Source organism: Leiobunum rupestre, chromosome 1, assembly GCF_980474605.1.
Source record: "Leiobunum rupestre chromosome 1, qqLeiRupe1.1.hap1, whole genome shotgun sequence".
Taxonomy (NCBI): domain Eukaryota; kingdom Metazoa; phylum Arthropoda; class Arachnida; order Opiliones; family Sclerosomatidae; genus Leiobunum; species Leiobunum rupestre.
This window is the reverse complement of record NC_143384.1, coordinates 34,303,928-34,330,778: the sequence shown is the minus strand read 5'-3', so window position 1 is coordinate 34,330,778 and position 26,851 is coordinate 34,303,928. Positions and strand designations below refer to the sequence as shown.

At 34.7% G+C, this 26,851-nt stretch overlaps 2 protein-coding genes across 2 annotated transcripts in view; both read right to left on the bottom strand.

Moving 5' to 3' along the window:
* Window positions 1–232: 232 nt before the first annotated feature.
* LOC149962187 (ATP-binding cassette sub-family C member 3-like) lies at window positions 233–3,479 on the bottom strand. Its single transcript, XM_090179032.1, has 4 exons — window positions 3,369–3,479; window positions 1,770–2,024; window positions 1,289–1,492; window positions 233–308 (listed from the first exon to the last, which is right to left on the bottom strand). Exons 1-4 carry the CDS (start codon window positions 3,414–3,416, stop codon window positions 261–263), a joined length of 555 nt encoding a protein of 184 aa, XP_090035158.1. The 5' UTR covers window positions 3,417–3,479; the 3' UTR covers window positions 233–260.
* A 3,643-nt stretch (window positions 3,480–7,122) lies between these two features.
* Window positions 7,123–26,851, bottom strand: part of LOC149962186 (ATP-binding cassette sub-family C member 3-like) — a 34,505-nt gene continuing 14,776 nt past the window's right edge. Inside the window, exons 3-8 of the mRNA XM_090164424.1 lie at window positions 23,176–23,352; window positions 17,319–17,432; window positions 16,589–16,726; window positions 10,494–10,634; window positions 9,755–9,816; window positions 7,123–7,393 (exon numbers count right to left, since the gene is read on the bottom strand). Of these exons, the coding sequence (XP_090020550.1) occupies window positions 7,123–7,393; window positions 9,755–9,816; window positions 10,494–10,634; window positions 16,589–16,726; window positions 17,319–17,432; window positions 23,176–23,352 (903 nt within the window). The remainder of the gene's footprint in view (window positions 7,394–9,754; window positions 9,817–10,493; window positions 10,635–16,588; window positions 16,727–17,318; window positions 17,433–23,175; window positions 23,353–26,851) is intronic.

The window sequence follows — 26,851 nt, the reverse complement described above, 5'->3', positions numbered from 1 at the left end:
GGTCAAGTTGATACTATAATATACACGTTGGAAACGTTTTTGGCCAGATTATTTATAATTTGTAGTTCCATAACTATTAGCTGAATACTCGTTAACGAAGACTTTAATGAAATGGGGTAAGTCGATTCGAAAAACAGCATTTGGCCACCACTCATTTGTAATGTCAAAACGAAGTGTAAAGATAGATTATAGATATAATAATTTTTTAAACATAAAATTTGACGTGGAGCAAAAGAGTTTCTTCATTAACAAAATGATGGTTAGGTCCTGGGGCTTATCGAATAAGCAGTTTTTGCTCTAAGAGTGGACTGCAAGGAGAAGTATGTAAAGAGAAGAAGATTATTTTTTTACCATTTGGCTATCTTTGACTACTTCCCATTCTTAGCATAATTATCCAAGAGTGAAAGTTTCAATAAATTTTTACGTTTGCGTGTGAGCTTTTCACTGGTATCAACTACACGAATTTGTAAGGTCAATAAATATTTCCAATCACTTCTTCCAATCAATTTTTCCTTTTTTTATTTAGTAGGCTTTTGACATACTTATCAACTCAGTCGTTCTCGAAAGCATGTAATGATTTAAATACGATTATATAATCGTATAGACGAAACAATGGTTGATTGGAACTTTTTTCTTCAGTAAGATCATCGGAATACCTCGTAAAAGCATCAATTCAAAAGGGAATACTCAATGATTAATAAATTCCAAACTTTGAATTTGGGTAAAATTGTTTATTGCTTCGGAATGGTAAATTTAGAGTTTGATTTAATTTAATTTGAGCGGAGACTTTGATAATAAATGTCTTGATGTAAAGAGAATGCTCACCAATAGCTATGCAATAAAAGTAGTGTAATATTGTTAATCTCAGTAAAATTTGAACGTTATTTTTAACCTTAGGTATGAAAATTTCAAACGCAATGATATAACTTGATCGACTGCAGGAAAAGTTATTAAAAATCCGTATTTTTGGTGTTATCAAAATCGATTGAACGAAGGATTTGGTGGCGCCAATGAGACTTTGTTCGGGTATAAAAAGTGTTATTTTGATCCTGGCTCATCTTAGAAAGTAATATGCTAGTTACATGAACCAATCTTGTAAACGGTTTTACTTAGGTTAGGGTTATATGGGATCACGTGGATTGATAGGCTTGCCACCAGCGTCCTAGGCATTGTAACCCTGCCACCGGATTTAAACGCCATAAACGTCACTTGGTGACTTGAGCCCAAGATGGTGTTTCAGTTATTTGCCTAGTTGATTATTGTTATCGTTAGGTCAAAATGTACTTACCAAGTAGGGAGTTATTGGAATAACGCGCAGACTTATAGCTTGTAAAATGGCTGCTTTTTTCATCAGAATCACTTCTTGATCCCTGAGCTCATCAACTTTCGCCTGAAACGACTTCTCCCAGGCGTACATCTTCAGAACACGAGCTCCGTTCAAAATCTCGCTCATCAGTTTTATTCGTTTGTCTTTGCAATTTAGTACATGGCGCTAAACATAGAATAACCAAGGTTATTTGTATCTTTATTTATAAAGTTCTTTTCTAAACTGTTCTAATAATTTACATATTTTATATCTGCTTATTTTTGGCCTTAATGAAATCTTTTTTGTTATCACTTCTCTCAATAGCTCACTTATAGTTTTAACTCGTCTTACGAAGACATCACAGTTCGTGATACATAAAATAATTGTACACATTTGGTCACCAAAACAAATTAATTGGTTAACTTAGTAAGATTAATAGCAAATTCAAAGCCTATTTGATAACCTGGTATTCTTTGGAAGTATTCGCTAATAGTTGAAGGAATGGCACAGCTAAAATGACACTAATGATGCCAACTAACGCTGAGACTCCCAATAACGTCCACAGAAGATACGTTGCGATTACGATTGTAACGGGAAAACAGATTATTTGATGGTAAAAAACAGCCAGAAACTGAAATCGTGCTGAGTCGACTGCCATGCAGTTAAGTAAGGTACCACTGGCAAAATCATTTCGACCTTTATGAGACAGTCGCAGACACTATAAACAAAAAATAATAATAAAATATCAATAGCACTCCATTTTATTTAAATTGAATTGAATTTTACCAACGTACTTCAAATTATTCAAAAATCTAGTAATTAATTTCCTTTTAAAAGAACGTAAATATGCTGTAGGCGTACAGGCATTGTAAGTAAAGTAAAACTGTTGCCGATTTCTCAAAACTTGCGTTGATTAATATCGCATGAAAATTAAAATTTAACGTTGCAAGTTTTTTGTTGCATTGTGTAATTGATTAGAGCCATTTATGAAACAAATAAATATCGTTTGCTGACTAGTTAGAGCTAAGACAACATATCATTGTCTTAACATTAAATTTCTCGATTTCTTCGAGACAAAAATGTTGTCAAAGATTTTTTATTCTGTGGGGTTTTATGCAATTTAATCATGTCCGAAGCATTTCCTGTAATAGTGACGGATGTGGATTATTAAATTTAAAATAATTGAATTACTTTCTTCACACTTAAATAAATTAGCCTAAGAAGATTCAAACTATTTGATAATGAAATCGGAACTGATTACAGTTTAATTTTGTCACCTTCTGGATTTTTTCAATAAGAACTTGCGGAAGTTGAGACAAATTAGAAATAAGGGAAAGTGATTACATCTACCCCAGGAATGGTTTTCTATATTAACAAAAATTATTCTCTCAGTGGTTGGTTTTCTTCGGATATTCATTAAGATCGAATCAAAGCCGTAAAATTTCGGCATTTTTATAAATATAAAGCAACGTTTTTGCGTTAGTACAAGCAGAAAAGACATTCTTTTTTACTACTGCTAGGTTTTCTTAGTCACATGGAATTAACAGTTCTCTGATTTAATGCTGCCCAGTATGTTATTTGTTCCGTAGATATCCATTTTCGTCGTGGTTAATATGGTCTGCTAGATATTTTCAATAATTAACGACATCTTGTTGTAATCGGCTCGATTTGGTTTCACATAAAGTAAATAGCGCCAAAGTGCCAGTCCAAAACATATTCCATGAAAATAGCAAAGCATAAGATAAAGCGGAAATTTTCGGAAGCAGCGTAATCGAAATCTACTTGACTTTTCTAGTTTGGGTTTAGACCAATCGTTTCCCCTAAAAATCTCGCAATCTATCACATCGCCAGTTGGTTGGTATCGCGCAATTTTTGGTATCGTCTTAAATAGGCTCATTAAGAACTGAAAATATATTTTTTGTTCGATGTTTTAGCAAATTTCCAAAACAGGACCTGAGAAAGCCGGACAGTTGAGATCCTCCATTTTGGCGCGTATCTGGTAAGTGCCTCTTTCTTTTCTGCCTCCCCCATTTGCTCCCGCGGATCGGTGCTCTTGGCTTACCTTTTTATATAAACAACTGACAGTAGAAGATCGTAATGCGGATGCCATTGTATTAGCAAGTTTCAATCTATATTCGGAGATTATAATTCTAATAAAAGATGTAATAGTAAGTAGAATGACGAATAGTATCCCATGCCACATTGGCGTATCAGATGAGGCGAATTCAATGAGCCACCTAGAACGGAAAACAGTCCTATAATTTCTTAAAATTTGGTATTAAAATATTTTGTAAAACGTCAACGCCACCCATTTTAAAATACCACAACAAGCAAAAGTGTACCATGGTAGTAAGTGTTCAGAATATTTATCTAGCACTTAGTAAGGGGAAAGAAAAACATTTGCATAATCTCGATTATCAATTGTAGTTTTAATATTGTTTCATTAAATTACGTATTTCGAAATTGTTTTTAAAAAAACAATTGAATACCGAAATCAGAGTGGGAAAGAAAATATACTATAGATATATAATATAAGTCAACCTAATTGTTCAGAATTTGGAAATTATCACAGTAATGTAAGTTTTTTTAATATTAAAATTAAATTTACTCGCAGCGCCCCACTGCGGCTTTTATTTTGAACGAATATTTTAATAAGCCTAGTTTGTGACGTCATTAACTACGGTTGTGTTTGAATTATTCCCACTGCTCTGGTAGATTATATAGTTCCCACTATCTTACCCGGGTCATACTCACTTGGATTGGCAAGCCTTTACTACACGCCAGTGAGAAAAGGCAGACGCCGGGGAAACGGCCAAAATTCGCCAGCTGCCGGTCGCAAAAAAATATTCTTATCACAAGAGCTTTTCGCCACCTATTGTTTACTGAAGTTGATATCAAGCGCGAAGTCAAGCCTAACTATAGACGCCAAATGTTTGATGGTTACTTTTACGAAAAATTATTTTTTCAAAATGGTTAAAAGTTGTTCATTGCCAAAATTATAAATTAACCCCCACAAAGCCGAGCACAAATGTTAATTTCCATATGTTGTAACAGTTTGTAAATATTTATATTAATTGTAGGCCTATAATTGTTTTAAACCATAGGTTTCAAAGTGGAAAAAGCTGTGAACAGTGATGATTAGCACCCAAACAACACTGACTTTGTTTGAAGTGATCATTTTTTCCCCGAAAATCTTCAGATTTTAAATGGCAAACACAAACTTTTACACGACACCATTCCATAATTTGGTTTATGAAATTGAAATAAGTGACACATTCTTTGATCACAAATCTGTTCGTTTAGGTTTAAGCTTGTTTTTAAACTATGTAAGCACTAAATTCAGTAGTTGAATGGTTCTATAGGAGATTTTTTGGTTTCGATCACGTAATCAAAAGCATCATCATTTTATACGCGAGCCTAAACTCTATGTTGGGGATAGTAACTTATGAGAAATAACGTGTAGTCAATGACGTTAATCACCACGCTAAAATTTGAAATTGTTTTGGCGTTCTTCTAATTATTTCCAATTTACTACTAAACGGAAAGTAACGAAACCTTATATTTGGGTATTTTAAACGTAAACGCTTCATTTAATAACAAAATCAAGGCGGTTACAAATAATTTGCAACTTACTCTTTAAGAAAGCATGGAACTAGAAAATTGCCGTGAGCTTGAATTTTGCCATGGCAACCGAGAACGCTTTCGTTAATTCAAAACTAAAAATTCTTTCATTTTAAGGATCCCAATTTTCATTCTATTAACCAAAATATACCTAAACTTACCCATCGTTAGATTTTGTTTTGAAAAATTATGAAATTATCAGTATTTTGAAAAATAAAATAAGCTTTTTTGTGTTTATTCATAAGGTAAACGTGTTCGGTTTCCACAGCAAAAAATTAACCCCATGGCAACATTTCCCTTTAGGAATTTGACTCACGAGTTGAAAGATATTTTGTGAAAATAACTCCGGGATGTCCCCTTTTGAGATTTTTATTTAGAAAGTTATACTTTAAATCATCGTTCGAACATTAAATACGATAGACAGGTTTGACAATTTGAAGTCCCTAGTGACGAAGCTTCGTCTCCTTCCCATAAAAAAATGATAATTAATTAGTATTTGTCACGTCTAACCAGGCCCTTTGAATTTGGAGAAGCACCAATTTCGAACTCCTCTGATATTATTTAAGAAATTTCGAACTGGATATTTGCATTGAGAACTATTATATATTTTTTTCAAATTTCATTAGGATTAATTAATTTTCTTTAGCCCATATCGTTTTTCGAGCTAATCATCTCATGATAATTATTTTCTTTTATTAAACTTGTATTAAGCATTTTATATATTAATTGAAACATTTTTTTTGAAAACGTAGAACAATATTTTTTAGTCGTTATTTATATCGTTCGACGGATAACATATATATCTACTAACACCAACGTACATGGAAAAACACGGCGATATAATGCTACTGATCGTTATCGATTAAAAAGGCTCATCAAGCTCATTAGTCACTTCCAAATCCCAAATATGAGGAATTGTTAAATTATTTAGACGTTGTTGTGATATTATTAATGTACGTCTAATTACTATAGCGTATTTCGAACACCCGAACAAATTTCCAGATTGCAAAAGCAAGGCTTATGACATATTAGCCAATAAGTATATCCGAAGTGAAAATTGCCATTTGTTTGGTATGTTATGCAATTGGAGGGATTTATTCCCTTTCGTCGATAAGATTTAGAGACATATAAATATTTTTCCTTTTATAATCGGTAGAAAATTTATTTGTGTAACTCTATAATGCACAGTGTGACTTGCAAAGGTACTTTACCTACAACGAATTTGTCGTCGTTGATACGTTCTGTTACATTGAATCGTTTCCTTACAGAACTAAGTTTTTGGCAAAATTTAATTTATCCGAATTTTCTGATAAATTGCTTATAAGTTAAGGCAAAGTTATTTTTGTGCTAGCACGGTTTACAATTTGAATTTTACTGTATTGAGTTCCATGTACTAAGTTCAAAAGCGTTCCATTTAGAGATTCAAACGAAAAGCAAGACACTGACCACAAAGAACCTAAATTCCTAACGCAGTTCGCGGCATGCATTTGAGAATGCGGGTTATCTGTCACATGACGTTTTCCGTACAACGTTTCAAAGTCACATTCATATCGACATAGCATTTTTTCATCTCGATCAATTTCCTGTTTTTAATGATGTTTTTGTTCAGTGAAAATATTCCCGAGATGAGTAACACATGATGGTTTAAATATTTGCTCTCCATAATTCCATTTAAAATTGGGATAGAATAGTATAATAACGAGTACTTGTACTCTGCGAATTTCCAATACTTTATATCGTTTAAACTTCTTGGAACTCGATACTTAACAATCTGGAATTAATGTCAGTTTTCGGAAAAAATTCAATTTCCGTTTCAGAATTTGTATCTGCCTGTAGTAGAAAAGCACTGTTGCTTCTCTGACTATATGTACTCGCCTAATTTGGCTGTACTAAAATAGTAAATAGAGACACTACCAGCAATTGTTGTTCTATATATGGTATGTATGACTTTAGCTAAGGAATTTGGCCTAGTTTTGAATATGGAATCAAACAATAAATAGCGGTCAGTGGCTTACTTCCAACTCTTCAGCAACCTATCTACCGCTCAAGTGAGGATTAGCATTAAAATGTGCTAGAACAAGTAGGTTGTCATTTATGCCAGTGCTTCGAACTGTATGCCTACTGCCTGGGAACCGTTCGGCATAAAGCGTTTCCGCTTGAAGTCAATGTTCGTGAATAGCTCAATCACCAATATCTTAAGCGCTGGATTGGTAGAGGCCAACCAATTCCGCAGCTGCCAAGGTCTCCTGATTTTCACCACTCACTTTTCCTACTGGGCTATGAGAATGGCGAGGTTTACGAGACGGAAGTTTTGCATTTAGATAACTTGAAGGACAGAATTCGAACCACCTTGGCCAGAATAGCTTCTCGAATGCTTCAAAATGTACGCCCAGAAATGGAAAGTCGGCTCGAACCATGCCGACACGAAAATAGTAGACACATCCAGCATTTACGCTGATGTTGCCTCTAACCGAACGTTGTTTATTTACATAAGGCCAAGTTTTTAGAAACACAAAGTTTGTAACATTAAAGCGTTGTCCCCTCATTGATTTATACGTCCTATCTCTAATTACTCATTATCCAATTAGATGCTATTTAATAACTACTAATTAGAGAAATCAAAAGGCGTCTTTCTTATTTATAATTTTATACCATGTTACATAAGTCTGTAGTTTCGTATACTGCAATATTCCGTCGCCTGTTTTGAGTTACACAATTTTGAGATTTTTAGATAAATAAAGTGAGTCGTACCGTTTCCACCCTGTATAATGTTAGTAATCTTAAATAATAAAATCTCATGCAATTTATTAAAACCAAAACCTACTTGATAATTAATGGTAAGATCAAAGAAAGAATGTCAGCGCCTATTTGTACCAAAGCAGTAAATATCAACGATGGCCCAAATGCTTTCAATAGAGCGCTTTCTATATTGAAAGTTGATGTTTTATTTTTTAATTCTTCTCTTTCATTTGCACTGTTAAAATAAAAAGCATTATCAGTCAAGCAGTTTTTGAAATATATTATTACGTTTCAATGTATATATACATTTGACTGTGACCAGTTACCGTAATATTAAACGCGTTATCATAATTAAGTTATTCTAAGTTCCATAGAAAAAGCAGCCAGAAGTTGTGAAATTGATTTATTTCCCTTTAGGTGTGTCACCATAATCTGATTGCAACAGCGATTAGATCAGATGAGACATATACCCAGGAATAGGCATGGCGTCCAGGGGATGAAATACTTTCAATTGGATGGGTTAATCGTATAAACAGTGTTAAGCTAGGTTTAGTATAACCAAGGTTGTTTTTGAATATGCTGTTATAACTGTTTAATTTCAAGGGTTAATAAATTCACGATGATGATCCGAGGCACAAAGTGATTTTTTGTAAGCAACAAGCGAGACCGTCAGTCTGTAGTAGATATAGTTCCAACAAAAGATGTGGTAGAGAAAATGAGGATAATTATCGTACGCGAAAAAACATTTGTCAAACGCATCAGTCTTTTAACATTTCAAAATCCTTTGGCGGCAATAACAACGACCGCGTGACTTTTTTAGTGACAACTGTTCCAAATAATTTAATTATTTTTCAAATAAAATAAAATTGATGGAAAACACCGGTTTATTTCGCTTTTGTGAACAAACAAGATCACTTTGCTGTAACATGGTTTTTGAAAAAAATCACTTTTTCGAGCAAAAAAAGACACCCTGTATAGGTAGACCCGAGTCATTCGTTGCAACCAAGAAGGGACAGGTGTTTGAGTGGATAATAAATACTTTTAAATGTAAATTAAATCCAATAAAGTTTATTTATTGGGGTTACACATATACAGGTTTACGGTAACCTCATTAATTACGTAAAATTGTGTAGTTTTTGACTATCGCCTTCTAGTGACCGACGCTGTATGTATATATCAAAACACACTAAAAACTACATAACCGTAATGGCAACCACAATTGTTTACTACCCGCTAGCCGTGTATTTGATTAATGAAAAAAAGTTGAGGTTTTAACAAAGTGTACAACACCAATGTACAAATATCATCTTATGTATTGCTATTTTCCTTTTCAGCCTATATCAGTGATTTCTTTGTAAGCAGTAGTTGTCCAGTCGTAATCGTCCAAAAAGGATTTATCACAGATGTGCAAAAATATATAGCATAAACAAGGAACACATTTCCGCATGAAAAAATGGGAAAATGACATTAGTTGCTCTTACTTTTTTCTTTCTTTAGAAATGAGCGATTGATTGGACATATATTTCTCCAGTTGAAAATTTGTGTTCTTAACCTTTAGATTTCGTTGTAATCTGGGTATGTCGGAGCTTTTTATTTCTCTTCTATATCCGATATATATTAATCTAAATGGAAAATGATAATTTACTGATAAAGGGTTTCCCAAAAGGCAATATCTCCTTTTATTTCAAAATATACAATTTAGATTGATGTGCGATAAAACGTATTTCATGAATTTCGCCGAATTATTTATTTTATGGTAGGGTTTAATAGAAACATTTTTGCTTGCTATTTTAATTAAATCATTACTAAGTTAAGAAATACAATTTGTTTATCAATTTTTTTTCTACCTAAAGATATGACATTTTCTATAGCAATTTCGAGACCAACACTAGCGATATTTTCAAATTTTACCTGGCTTATCAGCGTTAAAAACGTTTATCAGGCTTTTCTTGTTTTTCGGAATGTATAGAACTATATTTAAATTATCACTACCAGTGGTCATCTCAAGCTCCTCACAGAAGTTATAAGCCTGCTGTTGGTATAAGAAAGCCTACTAGGTCTCTGCTAACTCAAAAACGGTACACATACTTGCTCAGCCATGAAAAAGACAACTGTGAAATGATAGAAGCGTGCTCTTCGGGAGATTCAGTCTGTTCCAAATAAATGAACCATTTCAATGACCGTGCTTAATATAAATCAATAAAAAATAGAAACAAAACACCACACACAAAACCTTAAATAGTTCTATCACGAAGGTTCGCTTGAAGCATCTGTTTATCCAGTTGAATATAAGGCGTTCCTTACGGAAACTTATGCGTTTTCGAAATTTATCAAATCACTTTGCCCTTTATATGGATCGAAACTTTATATGGATTGGACTCTCGAGGCTTGGCCTACATCGGAAGGCTTGTTTTAAACATTCTGTTCAACTAAAAAATATAGGTTCCTTTTTACATTCCTAAGTAAGTTATGTCCTCTTAGGTGGGATTCGCACTTAAGATTTATATACCCCTGTACCGTAAATAAATACATATCTATATATTTTTTACACGAACTAGGCTTTATTAAAAAACTATCTATTATTCTATTTATATAAATGGTATAAGAGATGTGTATTTTAGAACCATAACTTAGCATTTAATGTTCAATGAAGTTACTGTCAACGCTTATGTAATTAAGCCCACAAAGTCCAAAAGGCAGATCGTAGAGATTTTTAAAAAGGAGAAACGGCCCAATTTTCATACGTATTTGTAGTAATACGATGGCAGGAATTGGTAAAAGGAAACCAACACAACATAAATATATTGTCAAGACTATTATAACGTACATCATGAGGAAGAAAGTCGGTGTTTGGCGGTTTTTCGTATTGAGGTTTTGCATCTAACAATGAAGACAGCAAAAATAGCAAGGCTTCTGAAGAAAATTCGGCAATCAATAATGAAAATGTTATAACATTCTCTATATGCCCCTAAAAATAAACCAAATTAAAAATTAGTTTAGAGTGTAATTAACTTGGATATACACGTAATAATTAAAAAAATTAAATATCTTTTTATGAAATAAAATTCTATAAGAAATTTCATAACAGTTATGTTTCTTCTTGCTCTTTTAAAGTTAATTACTTCTTTAAATATATTTAAAACATAGATTTTGCTACGCAGGTAAGAATTCTTTTTAAATTATTATTACCTAATAATAGAACGGAAAGAAGAACGAAGAAAGAAAGATCTTTTCGTTTTGATATATTTAAAATGTCACTTTTGGAGCAATTATTTTATAAAGTTATGTTATTGCAGATCCTCGAAATATTGTATTTGTTTCGGAAAAACGACGAAACATTATCGACAAAGAACTGTCAAGTTGAGTGCTCCACTAAATTAAAAATTATTATTTTAAAAAACCTCCAAATATCTTTAATAAAATGTTTAGTTAACCCCAAACTGCTTTTATGGGTAAAACATTATAGGATGATTATAACCACCTTTGAAAAATATCCAAATAAAATTAAAATATACCACCAAACTGATATTAAGAGAAGCATACAGATGTAGACAGCTCCGATGGAAAATAACAAAAACTTTGTTCAACTGACAATATTAAAGAAATAGTTTTACTGTTGTGGGGAGATTTTACATCTGAAAGCTAGAGAAAAGGTAATTTGAAATACTAATTATATATATTTTAAAGGAGTAGATATACTACTGGTAAATGTTCTTATGTTTCAGGGTAATTATTTATTCTCTGATAAAGGGAAGATCACGAAAATAAAATTACATTGGCCATTTGAGCCCAAAGAAGAGAGTTGTGTATGGCCACCAGAATTTTATTGGTTTTGTTCAAATGACTCGAAAAGACGAGAGAAAATTGCGCATTTTGTTCTATTTGGGATTCCATTTAGTTTAAAATAATTTCCAAAAGCCCATTCAAACGTTCTTGATAATTACCTCTCCGAGGGTACTTTGTACCCTGGAGGGGTTATACAATCACCGTGTCTGTGGGTGGGTGTGTGTGTCCTGCGAACGCGTACGCATTTTCGGGGCAAAGTGTAATCACTGCGTACGCTTTGTGTTGAAATCACCGCGTTCGCAGTTGCTAGGGCTCTTTGCGTTCGCAGTTGCTAGGAATTAGGGAGCGAAGTCTAACGGATGGCAAAACCACCGTTTGACGGTGAGCGTTAACGGATTACAATGCGGTTGGGTTTGGTTTTGATGGTTTTACGCTCACCGACGCGACCGTGTGGATGCAGTTTGATTGGATATTGCGTTATTTTAATGTTTATGTGTAGGGTGTGAATATTTAGTTTGTGTTATGACGGTTGTGGGTGTTGAGTGTGTTATTTTAGTGTTGGTTATGTTAGGGTTGGTTGTGTTAGTGTTGGTTGTGTTAGTGTTGATTGTGTGTACGTGCATTTTCTCTCTAACTTTTTCTTGTTGACTTTTGGGACGGACCGAATGCTGAGTGTTTAACAACCTCTTAACTTCCAATGGCAGGGTTTCCACCAATTGTTCACGGTATTCGTCTTAGTGTCTATTTGCGATTTATTGGCGCCGGCCGGGAATTGAACCCGGGTCTGCTGCGTGGAGAGATTTACTCTAACACCTCAGCCACCGACGCTTGTTAAGTTTCGGTGTTTTTCAAAAACAGATAAGCGATAGTCCTTTACGCTGTTATAAAGTTATTGACGTCAATTTTTTCCTACAACATTTTACACTTTGTAAATTTTTTTTCAACAACATTTTACGCTTTTGTGAATTATATTGAATTTAAAATTAATTAATTATTTTTATGTAAAATGCGATCGGTAGCAGAAATCGATCCCGGGTCACCTAGTTTTATTTACTGCTAAAAATAACTATATTTGTCTTTATAAAAAATGTCTTTAGTTTCTGATTTATTTTAATTTGTTTAATCTCTCTATTTTCTGGTTGAGATAACGAGTGTTTTTTATTTACCTTTTTTTTTTGGTATTATTGGTGTTGGTAGGTTTTTCATGTCCATAGTACGCTGTTATCTATTATTTTTTAAGAGTAATAACTTTTTGGTATTGTCAAGGTTTGTGAGAAATCGTTAATTTTTACCTCTCCGAGGAGGAGGGGTTATACAACCAGCATGTCCGTCTGTGGGTGTATGTGTGTGTGTGTGGGGGGGGGGTGTGGGTGTGGGTGTGTGGCCTGCGAACGCGTTCGCATTTTTGTGGTAATCACTGCGTACGCAGTCAAAAAACCGTTTTAACAGTTTTAAGGTTGGCAAAACCACCGTGTAACGGTAAGCGTTAACGGATAAATTTGCGATTGCTTTTTTTTTAATTCGTTAACGCCCACCGTCGCTACGTTTGTTATTGGTGCGTATTCTCCAACTCCTTCTTATTGACTTTTGCTGAGTGTTATGGCAACCTCTCAACTTCCAATGGCAGGGTTTCCACCAATTGTTTACGGTAATCGTCTTGGTATCAATATGCGATCAAATCGGGCGGGATTTGAGCATGAGACCTCCGACAGGCGGACGTTCTACCACAGAACCACCGACACTTAGTACGCTTTATCGAAAATTAGACCTTCAGCTTTATCGGAAACGTTTATTACAAATTAACAGAGTATTAAATTTTGGTTGTTATTAAATAGAACGAAATTTCATGTGCCATTTAAATTATTGCATCGAAGTAATTATAATGTAGCGTATTCTCTGTTGATTAAAAACGAAATCACCGCCCAGGTTTCGAACCCGAGCCCTTCTGCACGACAGGCGAATTTTCTACCACAGATCCACCGATAGATGTTACGCTTCTTTGAAAATTATAAACTCAGCTTAGCGGAAGAGTATTTTAATGGTCTAAATTTTTTGCATATGCAATTTTAAAGGTCAAATCTTGTTTTAGCGCAGTCAGCCGAGATAAGAGGGTTTAAAGGGTAGACCCTGTGGGTGGTCCACTTTGTTAGTTTTTCGGTATTTATTTACGGGTATTCTTAACGACCTATATATAGTTGTGTTAATGCAAAGGTGATAATTCAACGTTTATTGCTTTAAGAGCTGGCGGTTAGTCAAGTGGCTCTCTGTGCTTTGTTGATGGTAAGGTTTTTGCTTCTTGTAAATATATTTTTTGTGGATATTTGGATATCTACGATTTCTAACGCAGTCAATGATTTCCTGGGTGTGCGAGTCATTATATGATATTGGAAATTGGACGGCATTGGTCTTTTTCATGCTGTATGTGTCACAACGTCAACTAGAAGTCTACGAGTGTTGAAATAAAATGAGCGTTAAAGATGCGGCAAGTATTTCGTAAGCGAGAAAAATACAAATACCATCTGTAGATATTTCTTTCATTAAAATTTGCTTCGTATTATATTCAACTGATAAACGTGTACTGTAAAAAGGGTTAAATTCAATTGTGCATTGTTTTAGTACGTCTAACTCACTGTTGTAACTACTTAATTTATAATATTTTGAATGAATTAAAATCGGTTGTTCCGTCTCATTTATTTTAATTATAATTAAAATTTTATACCAGGCGGGATGGAACCAGGATTACGTTTTTAGTAAATAACTTTGAATTAAGGAGATATATCTTTAAGGATCATCTCAAGAAATTAATACCACTAGGGACCATTCTTCCGAGGAGAGGTATATTTTGGCAAGCTTGTCAACTTGTTTACTACACACAGGGCATAACTATAGTAGCAATAGGTTCGGAGGTCACTGGTTATGTATGATGTTTTTAATGGCTTTTTTTATCACCAAAGATTTTGTATATGTAAATTTATGTCAATCTGTTTTTGAGGGAATCTAGGAAAAGAGCAACATTAACAATACTGCTTTTGAATTTTTCCTTTACCTTTGGCTCAGGTGGATCGGATCTAAAAGTGGGTTTTCAGCCCTTGGGTCTATTTCATAAATGTAACTGAGCTTTATCTACTCAAAAGTAGTATATTTAAACCGAGTCTTACTAAATATAATCATTGCATTTACAATATCTTGCATTGTAAATCTTGTTTTTTTGCCATTGTTTTGTCATCAATATGGTAAGCTAAATTAGGTTTTTACCTCTCCGAGGGGACAAAGTCCCCTAGGAGGGGTTATACAACGACCGTGTCTGTCTGTGGGTCTGTGGGTGGGTCTGTGGGTGGGTCTGTGGGTGGGTCTGTGTGTCTGTCAGGACTGCGAACGCGTTCGCATTTTCGGTGCAAAGTGTAATCACTGCGTACGCAGTTTCTCAAAGGGTTGGCAAAACCACCGTGTGACGGTGAGCGTTAACGGATGCATTTGCGGTTTGGTTTGGATGGTGTTTTTTCGCTCACCGTCGTGACGGTTTGGTGTATTACGTTTTTGTAATGTTTATGCGTAGGTTGTGAGTGTTGAATTTGTTGTGTTTGTGTTCTGATGGTTGTGCATGTTGAGTCTGTTGTGTTTATATGGGCGTTTTCTCTCCAACTTCTTCTTAATGACTTTGGGACGGACCGAGTGCTGAGTGTAATGCTACCTCTCAACGTCCAATGGCAGGGTTTCCACCAGTTGTACACGGTATTCGTCTTAGTATCAATTTGCGATCGCATCGGGCGGGATTTGAACCCGAGATCTCCTGATTGACAGGCGGACGTTCTACCACAGAACCACCGACACTTGTTACGCCTTATTGAAAATTAGACCTTCAGCTTTATCGGAAGCGTATTTAATAGAGTAGGAAATTTTGGTTTAATTGAAATAGAATTGAAATTGAAATTATTGCATCGAAGAAATTCTAATTTAGCGTTTCTCTATTGATTAAAAACAAATGCGCCACCCAGGTTTCGAACCCAGACCATTCGGCTTGGCAGTCGAGCGCTCTACCACAGAACCACCGATAGCTGCTTAGATTCACTGAAATTAAGACAGGCATCGTAAGCATAATAGGTAATAAAGTCTTTTTTTATTAATGAATTTATGAAGGCCTAATCTGGTATTTTTTAAAGGTTAAATCTTGTTTTAGCGCAGTCAGCCGAGATTAGAGGGTTAAAGGGTAGACCCTGTGGGTGGTCCACTTTCTTAACGACCTATATATAGTTCTGTTAATTCAAAGGAGATAATTTAACGTTAATTGCTTTAAGAGCTGGCGGTTAGTCAAGTGGCTCTCTGCGCTTTGTTGATGGTAAGGTTTTTGCTTCTTGTAAATACATTTGGTGTGGATATTTGGATATCTACGATTTCTAACGCAGTCAATGATTTCTTGGGTGTGCGAGTCATTATATGATATTGGAAATTGGACGGCATTGGTCTTTTTCATGTGGTATGCGTCACAACGTCAACAGGAAGTGAACGAGTCGTCCACTACCAGATATCTACGGTATCTTCATCAAGGGCGAGTGTTGAAATAAAATGAGCGTTAAAGATGCGGCAAGTATTTCGTAAGCGAGTAATTCCAAAAAGCCTCTGTAGATATTTCTTTCATTAAAATTTGCTTCGTATTATATTTAACTGATAAACTTGTTCTGTAAAAGGGTTTAATTCAATTGTGCATTGTTATAGTACGTCTAACTTACTGTTGTAACTACTTAACTTATGATATTCTGAATAAATTAAAATTGGTCGTTAATTAATACCACTAGGGACAATTCTTCCGAGGAGAGGTATATTTTGGCTTGCCAACTTGTTTTCCCCATGTGTTCTTTGTTTATTCGAAATTCTGTTGCAGTTATTCGTGGTATTTCTCTATTGTTGGAAAAATGTGAATGATTAAAGTTTCATTTTCTCTTAAAAATTTGTCAACCTCGAAATAGCTCTGCTGCTGTATTAAATGAATGTTTTTACCAGCTGGTTAACAAAATATTCATTAATATTCACGAATTATAACCGTGAACAAGTCAGTCAGATAAATATTTAAATTTTTAAATTTTTGGTTTGTTTTTCTGCAAAAACGGTCTTATGGTGCTTATAAGAAAGTAGCCATACCTCATTTAACGTTGAGGAAATGATTGATCTGATTGAAATTATCCCGGTAACTGTTGAGAGACACCAATATACAAATAGAAGTCCTGAGCGTCGAATGCCACGCGCACGCCCCGATAACATGAGAGACAATGCTAAACCCTAAGACGAAAAGATAAGTTTCATACAATTCAAGATAATTAAAAGATATATTTCAACCGATTTCAACTGAAAGCAAATAGCTGAACATATTTAAGGATTTTTCTGACCTCATACACCATCTGTATGAACTTAAGGGTAAAAGGCAAACATGGAAACAAGTCAACTACAGAAAGACTCTAACTTAAAATTTGAAAGGTCAAAGGTAAATTTTCTTTCTCCATTGATGAAAACCAACTATCTCACTATTTTTCATATTATTTCAAATAGTAATAAATATTGTAAATAATTACGGTTTTAATCACGACAACAGGAGTTGATCAAAATTTGCTTTGGATCGAATAAAATAAACTCATGCATTGCATGTGGATGAATTACAACACATTTTGGAAAAAATCACTTTGTATTCCAATTTCAAATAACTTTTAATTATTTTCTGTAAAATGTCAGGAACTTAAAAATGGGAAATTTCGAAAAATTGTCTTCAGTTTTTATCCTGCTCCAATGAACCATTGTTTTCATTTTAATTTAATCATAATTACTTTTAATTTTACTTTAAATTCTGCTTATTCAGAACAAAATAATAAAAACTTACTTCTGTCAAAAGTTTGATTGACGAAGGAAGACTATATATCAGGAAAGGCTGCTTCTGGTAAACGTGGTAGGCTATTTTCAGTACATTGACGACTAGAAGTGCAACATTTGCAATCTACATAAAATTAAAAAATATATAAAATTACGAGAATGCCAAGAAAAGCGTTCAACCTAATGAGTGCTAAGTGGTATTTTTCGCCTAAAAGCATTTCGTCTAAGGTACCACGTATAATCTCAAATAAAGTTTTCCTTCCAAACGTTAACTAGTTGTTCAGGCCAACGGTGGCACTATTAGGAAGACCACTTCATGTGGAGATGGTTATCCTCCACAGTGAAGTACATCAATAGCCAAACGTTAAAAATTCGTGTTGCATTGAGTTTATTACTGCCGTGCTAGCCAGATATTGTAGTAACGAACCATTCGATTGACTTACAAATGATTGACAAGGCGTTCTTTTGATCGACGTGAATTTTTTTTAATATATCTCACTAAAAATTATTCAATAAATACAGTAAAATATTAATTAGCGTGTGACCCCTCCTAACTAAGCACAATGTTGGTTTTTAGGAGGGTTTTTATAATATATATTTAAATCTAGTTATAGTGATCGGTAATTACATCATAAGAGGAAGTCCATGGATTAGTTTATACAATTAGATTTCCAATTACGTTCATGTATAGAGGATACTTAAAAAGTTCGTTTGAAGCTGTACGACATTTTTCAAAAGTATCTTAAGTTATTACATAGTGTTGGTCCTAAAAGTTCAGCATTTCTTTGGGGATTTGTTTTTTACAAAGCGGATTTTTTTTTAGCTGAGTCTTAAATCTTGTCGACCCGTCGTGAATAAAATTTGCATTTTGATAACTTTCGCTTACAGTTTTTTAAAATAAAATAATAGTTCGGATTTATAAAATAGTTGTTTCAAAGCTAATATTTTTAGTTCTTCATATAAAAGATTGGTTGGGTAGTTCCAAGGTTTACTTCAAGCGACAGTTGTAAGAACCACCCCAGCATATTAGAACGCAACGGTATGATCAGATATGCCAGTTTCTAAAAAATTGTTTAGTTAATTCGTTAATAATAGTACTGTCCCTTGAGAGAGGCCAAAGTGGTATGTTTCAATATTAAACAAATTATATTTTATTTTTACTCTAGCATTTCTGTTATTTAGGTAACTTTTCAACCACTGTAAAGCATGTCCATTTCTACCGAGTTGTTCTAGTTTTTCGAACATTCACTTGTGACTCACGTTGTCGAAAGTTTTCGTCAGATCCAGGGAAATAGCAAGGAATTTAGTATTACTGTTCAGTGCGTTTACAATAAAATTGTGAAATGAAAATAATGCTTCGTTAGTACTTAACCTTTTTTGAAATCCAAATTGATTTTTTGAAATTCTGTTCAATTTTAATAGGTAACTATATAGTTGTATTTAAATGCATTTTTTATAATTTTCGCTAAACAGTTAAGTACCGATATCGGTCCGTAATTGGATATCCGCATTGAATCCCCTGCCTTATACATTGGAGTTATTAATGTGACTTTACAAAGTGTTGGAAAAATACTAGTACCTAGACTGAGATTGACTATATAGGTTATTGGGTATACAACATGTTTTTGTGTTTTTTTTTATAATTATAGTGTTTATTTTATCAATTCCTAGAGTGTTAGAGTTGTTTAAAGAACTTATACAATTCTTAATGTCATTTGTATTAACTTTGTTAGGGTAAACATTTTCTAGTTGCGCTAAATCTCTCGAATTCGTAATCCTGTTAGCTGAATTTTGGTCCACACCAGCGAAATATTTATTTAAAGAGTTGGGTTTTTTTTTAGTCTATTGTGACGTGTGGGACAATTCAATCATTTACGAAGACGTTTTTCTATTCATGTCGCATTTTGAAGAATGATTGGCACATTGCTCCGCGTTTACGACGTTATTAAATTATTTTTATCTTTTATTTTTATATTCTTGGGGCTACCATTAAATTAGCCCCCTTTTTAATTTTATCTATTACTGATAACATTCCAATCTGGTAACTTAGAACTATTTATCTCGATGTCACATTTAGAAGAATGAATGTAGCATTATTTCGCGTTTAATGTCGTAATTTAATTTTTTAACACTTATTTATTTAAATATCGGGGGACTGCCATTAAATTTGCTCCCTTTTTCTGTTATCTATTATCTCCTAAACAAACTTGTCGCATTCGTCTAAAAGAGTGTCGCATTAATTCGCATTGATGTCTCATTATAGTAAAGGTTATTAAAATTATTTACTATTTACTCCCGTTTCTCCACTAATTATCCCAGAAACTATATTTTCGCATTCAAAATTAAATGTGTCGCATTTCTTCGCATTGACGTGTAGTGGCTTATATAATGTGTCCTTGTTGTTTAACGAAATTATGGGGGCTGTCGTTAACTTAGCCCTCCCTTTGGATTTAATTTTATCTAGTTAATGGTTAAGTCGCATCTCTTTTTTTCGTTGTCGCATTTGGTCGCATTGTGGATGTATAAGATTAAAGGGTTTCCCCCGAGTTCTTCGGTTTCCCTTTTCCATCAAAACTTGTGGAGGTTTACGGTAATATTGAGTGTAGGGAGAGGTTGGCTCGCGTCGCAAGAAGGGTTTGCCACCACCCTTCTACGCATTTTAACCCGGCGACCTGCCTAAGATGGTGTATTGGGTATTAGCCTAGCTGATTATTATAATTATTAATTTTTAAATAGAAATTTCCCGAAAAACAGAGGAGGCCAACCTAATGGAGCCTAAGAAAATGCTGTCGATTAAATGGTCCTCTTAAAAAATGTGAAGATAAAATTAAACAACAGTGCCGATGAAAAGGACCCCTTTTCGATCACCTAGAATTCGATCGAATGGACCAAATCCGGACCAATATGGTTAATCGGGATAATACTGAACCAGTTTTAAACTAATTTAATGCGAGGACATGATCAAATGAGATGTGAATCAAATTACCTTTTTTAGATATTCGGTATATGCAACTGATAAATACCAAATTTTATCAGTTCTGTTCTCAACAGCCTAAAGCCTAGTTCCCACTTAGCGAAAAAAACAATTTTCGCGCTGAAAATTGACGCTCGCGAACAAAATTTGCGATTTTTTTCAAATTCGCCGCTAAAGTCGCGTCTCCGCGGTATCTAGCGAATGTTCTATTTTTTGACATCCACACCTTGGTGATAAAAAGCTTCAGCCAATCAGAAAACGCGTTCCCTCGATCTATGCCGCTCCCGTCCGTCACTTATTAAGCCTAGGTCTTTAGAAAAGCAGCTCAGCCAACTTGACCAAGATACTGAAGTAAAGGTAATTATCTCACGAATAGAATCGTTTATTTATTGATATTATCAACAGGAACATCCATTTGGTTCATTTTGAACTGATGTTTTATGTTAGACCTAAAACATTACTAAAAACCCGCACGAGTTGTTTTCAGCGTTTTTAAATTTTCGCGCTAAAGTGAGAACCGCTTCCCCAGCGACCGAAAAAACGCGTCTTTTTTCGTTGCGCGAAAATTTTAATCGTCTCGAAAATTCGCCAAGTGGGAACTAGCCTTAAGTCTGCGTTTATATCCACATTTTTCATCATTTTGAAGATAAGCTTCAATGCCTTAGTGAGTATGTGCGTGCTTAAGCCTATTAAACGTGTTTCTCTTAAACGGCTTTTTAGAATTTGAACGCCCTCTACCGTCTAAATGATAAAGCAGGCAATCAAAGAACATTTTTCCAGAAATCAGTACTTCATTTGGAGGGCTTTTTTGGGCCGTCATTTTATGACGGACCACCGATGGAAGTTTGTGTTATGCATTTTGTAGTTTAACTATGGGGATGCATAATTTATATTATGATTTATCTATTTGTCCTAGTGAGTGACAAAATGTTTTTTGACTTTAGCTGCATAAGTGTGGAAACAACTTCTTTTATAGGTGCTTTTTTTCTTATTAAATTCAACGGTCCTATCGCAATTGTGTTATTTATTATGACGAATGTCTAATAATCAGCTAGGCTAATACCCAAGGCACCACCCTAGGCTTAAGTCATCGAGCGACTTTTAAAGACATCATTACCACTGCGAAGGTGTTGTTGAAAGATATTGGTATAAGCTTGGAAGTCTATATCGACTTATTCTCCTAAACCATTTTTTGTATTGTTTATATTGGTAGGGCTACTTTTAATTTTTGAATTGACCTTGGCAAATTTGTTTGATGAGGGGGTGGTAAATACGAGCTAAGGCCACACCCAAAAAGGGCCTTACGACGCCACTGGAATTCAATTTCAAACAATTTGCACTTTTTATGTCATTTGGCTTTCATGGCTGCCGGCGTCATGACTAGAACAATATCTTCTATATTATAACAAGACGTACGACGGTCACAATACACACAATCCTTCTAATGTGTTAAGTTTGTTTGAGCTATTCACAGCAACCTGCAACGTCGGTATCCCAACCAATATATAAACACTTATTTGTTACGTCTAGTCATACTTTGAAAGCAAGTTCAAGTTCAAGTTTCAAGTTTATTGTTGTTAATTCGTAGTAAATTTACAATATTTGGTTACGGGCCAAGTCATGAGTGACTTATAGCATCGAAGATTCCTTCCATCAGTGTCACTTTTATTTTTTACTTCTGATCACACATATTAGTTACTACTAGTCAGCCGTTGTGTGTCACACTTATGAAAGGCTATCAATGGCGATGTATGTACATTCGAACGAGATGTAATTGACTCTTCTAGCCCTAACCCTAGCCATCGACGGCATCGACATCGGCAACGGCTACACTGTACGTAAAACTAATACCCACAAATCCTTAGGATTGTGTGTAAAAACCACTTCATCGTCGTTCGAGCTTTTGTTTAGTCAGTAAGGAAGGCGAATGCGGAGAGAAAGTGACCCGTGTAACAGTGGGAAACCGAGACTGCCTTTCGCTTCGTTACTGAGGTGGTTCGACTATAGACAGAGCGGCCCGCGGGACAGATTGATGTCGGGGCTCAGGGACGAGCGTAGTTTTCTGTTCGTCATCAGGGGGGAGCAAATCTGCTAATGGATCCAGGGGTTTTACAGGGGTAAAAAGGGGTTTGGGACGAGAGAGAAAGGCGAGTTTTTTAGTTATTTTCGTGGGGGGGAATTCTGGCATGGGAGAAGGGGAGAGGGGTGCCTTACTGGGTTGGTTCAGTTACGGGGTAAAAGGTACCACGGAAATTCTCGCATGGTAAAAAGGGGGGGAGGGGTGCCTCGATGGGGGGGGGGGTTAGGGACGAGAGAGAAAGACGAGTTTTTATGTTATTTTTGCGGGGGGGGGGGAGGGTAACCCGGTAATTCTAGCATGGAGAAAAGGGCCAGGGGGCCTTACTGGCTTGGAGTGCCTCGAAACACACAACTAGCTAAGGGCCCGCTCATAGGGTGGGCTTCTCGGCTAGTATAATATATAAGGTAGAGTGCTGAAAATGTAGGCAACCCTTTAAAAAATAATATTATCTATTGAAATAAGCTGATTAGATTGAAAGCTTGAGGCATTTTACACAACATGTCAATTTGTTTACGGAAAAGCTGATCGTTTGAAATCGCTACCAATCCTTTTTAGATAAGCGCGAAACTTTAAAACGAAAATATTTTATCGTGGTACCCTAGATAATTATCTCATTTTCTCTGGTTTATGGCGCAAAAGCAGATGGAGATTTGATTCAAATTTCTAAGCAGTTTTAACGAGTCATCTGCACCACTCTCAAATTGAATTTAATATTAAGATGATAAACTATAAACACAAATCAGTAACTTTAACATCAGGAATTATCTGTAAACTAGGTGCACCACACTTAAGAAAAACGCTTCCTCCACTTACCATTTTACTTATATTCAGAAATGTCCATGGAATATGAGTTCTTTTCGATCGCCTGAACGTTTGAATTTCCGGGATAAGGAAAATCCACAGAAATGCGCAAGGAATCCAAACCAGAACGGTGCGTTGGAAACATGGCGTGAAGTCCGGATTGGAAGTATACCAAGTCAAATTTGAATCCTGCAAAAATGAATTCGCTTTACTTTTCCGTACAGTTCGAACTAGATGAAGCCGTTTAATACCATGTTTTATATAACAAACTGTGATGGTGATAAAGTTAAGCAAAAAACGTGCAGACTTAAAATTCGGAAATAACTACAGATTCAATAATAATTCAGCATTTACCAAATAAACGTTACTTTAAGCTTAAAACGTGGTTCAATTTTCAACAGGCATTGGCTTACGGAGAATTGTTTTAAATGGTCACGGGCATAACAAAAATTGCGTCGGCAGCAAAAGGAGTATCATACGTATTTCTTAATGTTACTTATGCTCGTAACACAGAGCATTTCGTAGTATTGAATGTCGTGGTCTTTCCTTCAATACTACGAAATGCTCTGAGTTGCATCTCGGCCGGCGCAATCCGAACTTTGTTTACAATATTAAGGGTACTCCGATAGTTTCTACACTCTCCGAGCGTGACCTGGAGGTCGTGATTGACCCATACCTAAAATTTTCTGCGCAAACCAATAAAGTTACTAAACGAGTTCGTTCGGTGGCTGGGCTTATTCGACGTAACTTTAATTTTCGGAACCCTATTCTTATTAAGCAGCTTTATAATTCGCTAGCTCTCCCGCTCATTGATTATTGTTCCCCCGTTTGGACTCCGAGTTTATCTACTGATCTTTAGGTTTTGGAAAAAGCGCAAAATCAATTTACCAAATTAGTTACCAAATTTTCAAAGCTCCATGCCCCCTCCCGTTTACATGCTCTTGGTATAAATGCCATCTCTATTCGTCACAAAATTAATAATTTAAGCCTTCTGCATAAGTTTTTAATAACAACTTAGAACTTAATTTTTCGGATTATTTTTCACTAAACGTGGAGTCCAGAACCCGTGGGCACTCGCTCAAACTTTACAAACCTAAAACAAAATCTTCCGTTCGTTTTAATTTCTTTTCAAACAGTGTAATTAATGATTGGTATTCGCTTACCAACGATATTGCAACCGAGAATAATTATAAAATTTGCCGCTCAAAATTGTCCCTCTTTTACAATGTATATTTTTAAAATATGTTCTTTATTGTACTCTTATATCTCTTTTTTTGTTTTTCTGCACAAAAGCCAATCTTTGGCTTTGCAGTTGTTGTTTCATGATATTAAATAAATAAATAAAGACCTATGTCGGTTATTTCCTTTAAAAGGCAGTCTCTACTCCTGCCTATAAAATATGTTTCATTGCTATTTATTCAATAAATATTAAATAATAATTTGAATAAGAAGACTGTTTTCAACGCCAAATTTTAAAAAAAAATATTTTAATAACTGTAAATGTGAAATCTGTTTCGTAATTAAACTTATATTCGCAGTGTAGAGGAGTCACATTTTTAATCAAATGCTTAAAATCGCTGAGAAGGCTAAGGCTCAAGGTTCATTGCAGAGTTACATTTTTTACAGCACATACATGTATTTGTATTTAAAACGTTATATACTTATGACACTTTAGTTGAAGAATGAGATAAAATATATATTATTAAGCTCTCATTTGAATGCATTGCTATTTAATATTGTTCCCAAAGTATATTCTTATGAAAATGTTTCCCGCTTTCGTCGATAGTAAAGGTTGAAACTCTTTCGTGTTGGTGGATTATATTTTCAGAGAATCAATAAATCATAGAATGTTGTTAAAGTTAGTATTTACTGTTACCTGAGTTAATTCTTGACTGTACTTCTTTAGTATTTCCCAATTTTATCGATAACCGTAACATTTTAAAATCTTACTAAAAGTAGAATGCTGGAATTTTTAGGACATTCCTATTCCATAGGGATCTTATTCAATGACCTTTGACCTATTAACCCTCAATTAATCGCTCTCTTTGCTTTGGATATACATTCGCCATTCCTCTTCATTGAACCACTGGCTCGTTCTCCCTTCGTTCTGTGAGGCAGTGGCTTTGACAATGGGGTTCTGTGTCCCACTCTTCTACGTGTGCGTAGTTTTGACTTAATGAAATTTCAATTTCAATGAACCTTTACATTGGCAGCCCACCTTCTGGACGAAATTCGGACTTCGTCTAGAGTGAATATGTTTTAAGGCATCCCGAATAAAAGGTTATGCCAACTATATATCTCAAGGTACATGTATATTCGATAATAACAATAAAATCTTTAATCCCATAATCATCTTCATTTAATCGGTGTTATAAAATTTAATCTTATCTCTATAAATTAAACCCAAATAAATCTAGTCTGTGAATCTCTTCTGTTGCAGTGAAATCTTAGTTAAATCTAGTGAAACCTTGTGAATCTCTTCTGTTGCAGTGAAATCTTGGTTAAATCTAGTGAAACCTTGTGAATCTCTTCTGTAGAAGCGAAATCCAGAGAAACCTAGTGAATCTCGACTGTAGCATTGTAATGCTACTGAATCTCCTCTGAAGCAGTGTAATCCTTGTTTATCTCGTCTGTAGCAGTGTAATCCTTGTTTATCTCGTCTGTAGCAGTTTAATCCTTGTTAAGGTCGTTTGTAGTAATGTAGTTCTACTAAAGCTTTTCTGCAGCAATTTTTGATCCTATAGAATTTCGTCTGTAGCAGGTAAATCCCACTGAATCTAGCATAACAACAGAACAGGGTTGGCTAAAAGTAAAAATTTCACCCGGGAAGTTGGGCTTTTGGTGCCCTCACCAGGGTCAGAATTGCCATTAGGTGCAGTGTCTGGTGCCTACGAAGGAGCTTTTAGGGCCTTATGAGTAGGAATATTTATGACAGAACAGAAACTTTATTTTAAGAAATATGGGATAATAAATCTGAGATCGAAGATATAGATATATTAATATAATGCGATTCAATTCTTTCTATAAGTATTTATGTTAAAATTTATTTATCAGGCTAGCTTATAAAAAATATTTCATATAAATACTGATAGAATGAATTAACAAAATCTTACTATATTAATATTCATTTAATATAAATTCCTAATATCTGTCTCTTCTTAGCCGTAATATTTTGAAGAATAAATGCCGTTTTTTAAGTTAAAAGAACTGGTTTTTGTATAATATAGGTATGCCCATTTTTCATTTATATAATTTTTTTTATATTTATGTCAAGTTTTGTCGACTATTTGTTCAAGTATTGACTCATTCGTAGTTAAGTATTTAAATAACCATAACTCAACTTTGTTTTTATAAATCTCAAATTTGGATTAATATTGTTAACGGTAATAGTTAGTGAAGGGAGCTATTATGAATGGCTTGCCACCACCCTCCTACGCATTGTAACCCGGCCACCTGATTTAATGGCTTTGAAAGTCGCTTGATGACTTACATGTAGGCCTAAGGTGGTGCCTTGGGTATTAGCCTATCTGATTATTATTATTATTAATTGTACCAAGGCTTAACATTCAAAACTCATTTTTGGGTAATAAATATCATTAAAAATACCTTGAACGTTTCACTACCAGATTTGAAAACTAATTAATCACTTCTTCGTTTATATTTCCTGACTACCTTTTTAAATACTATA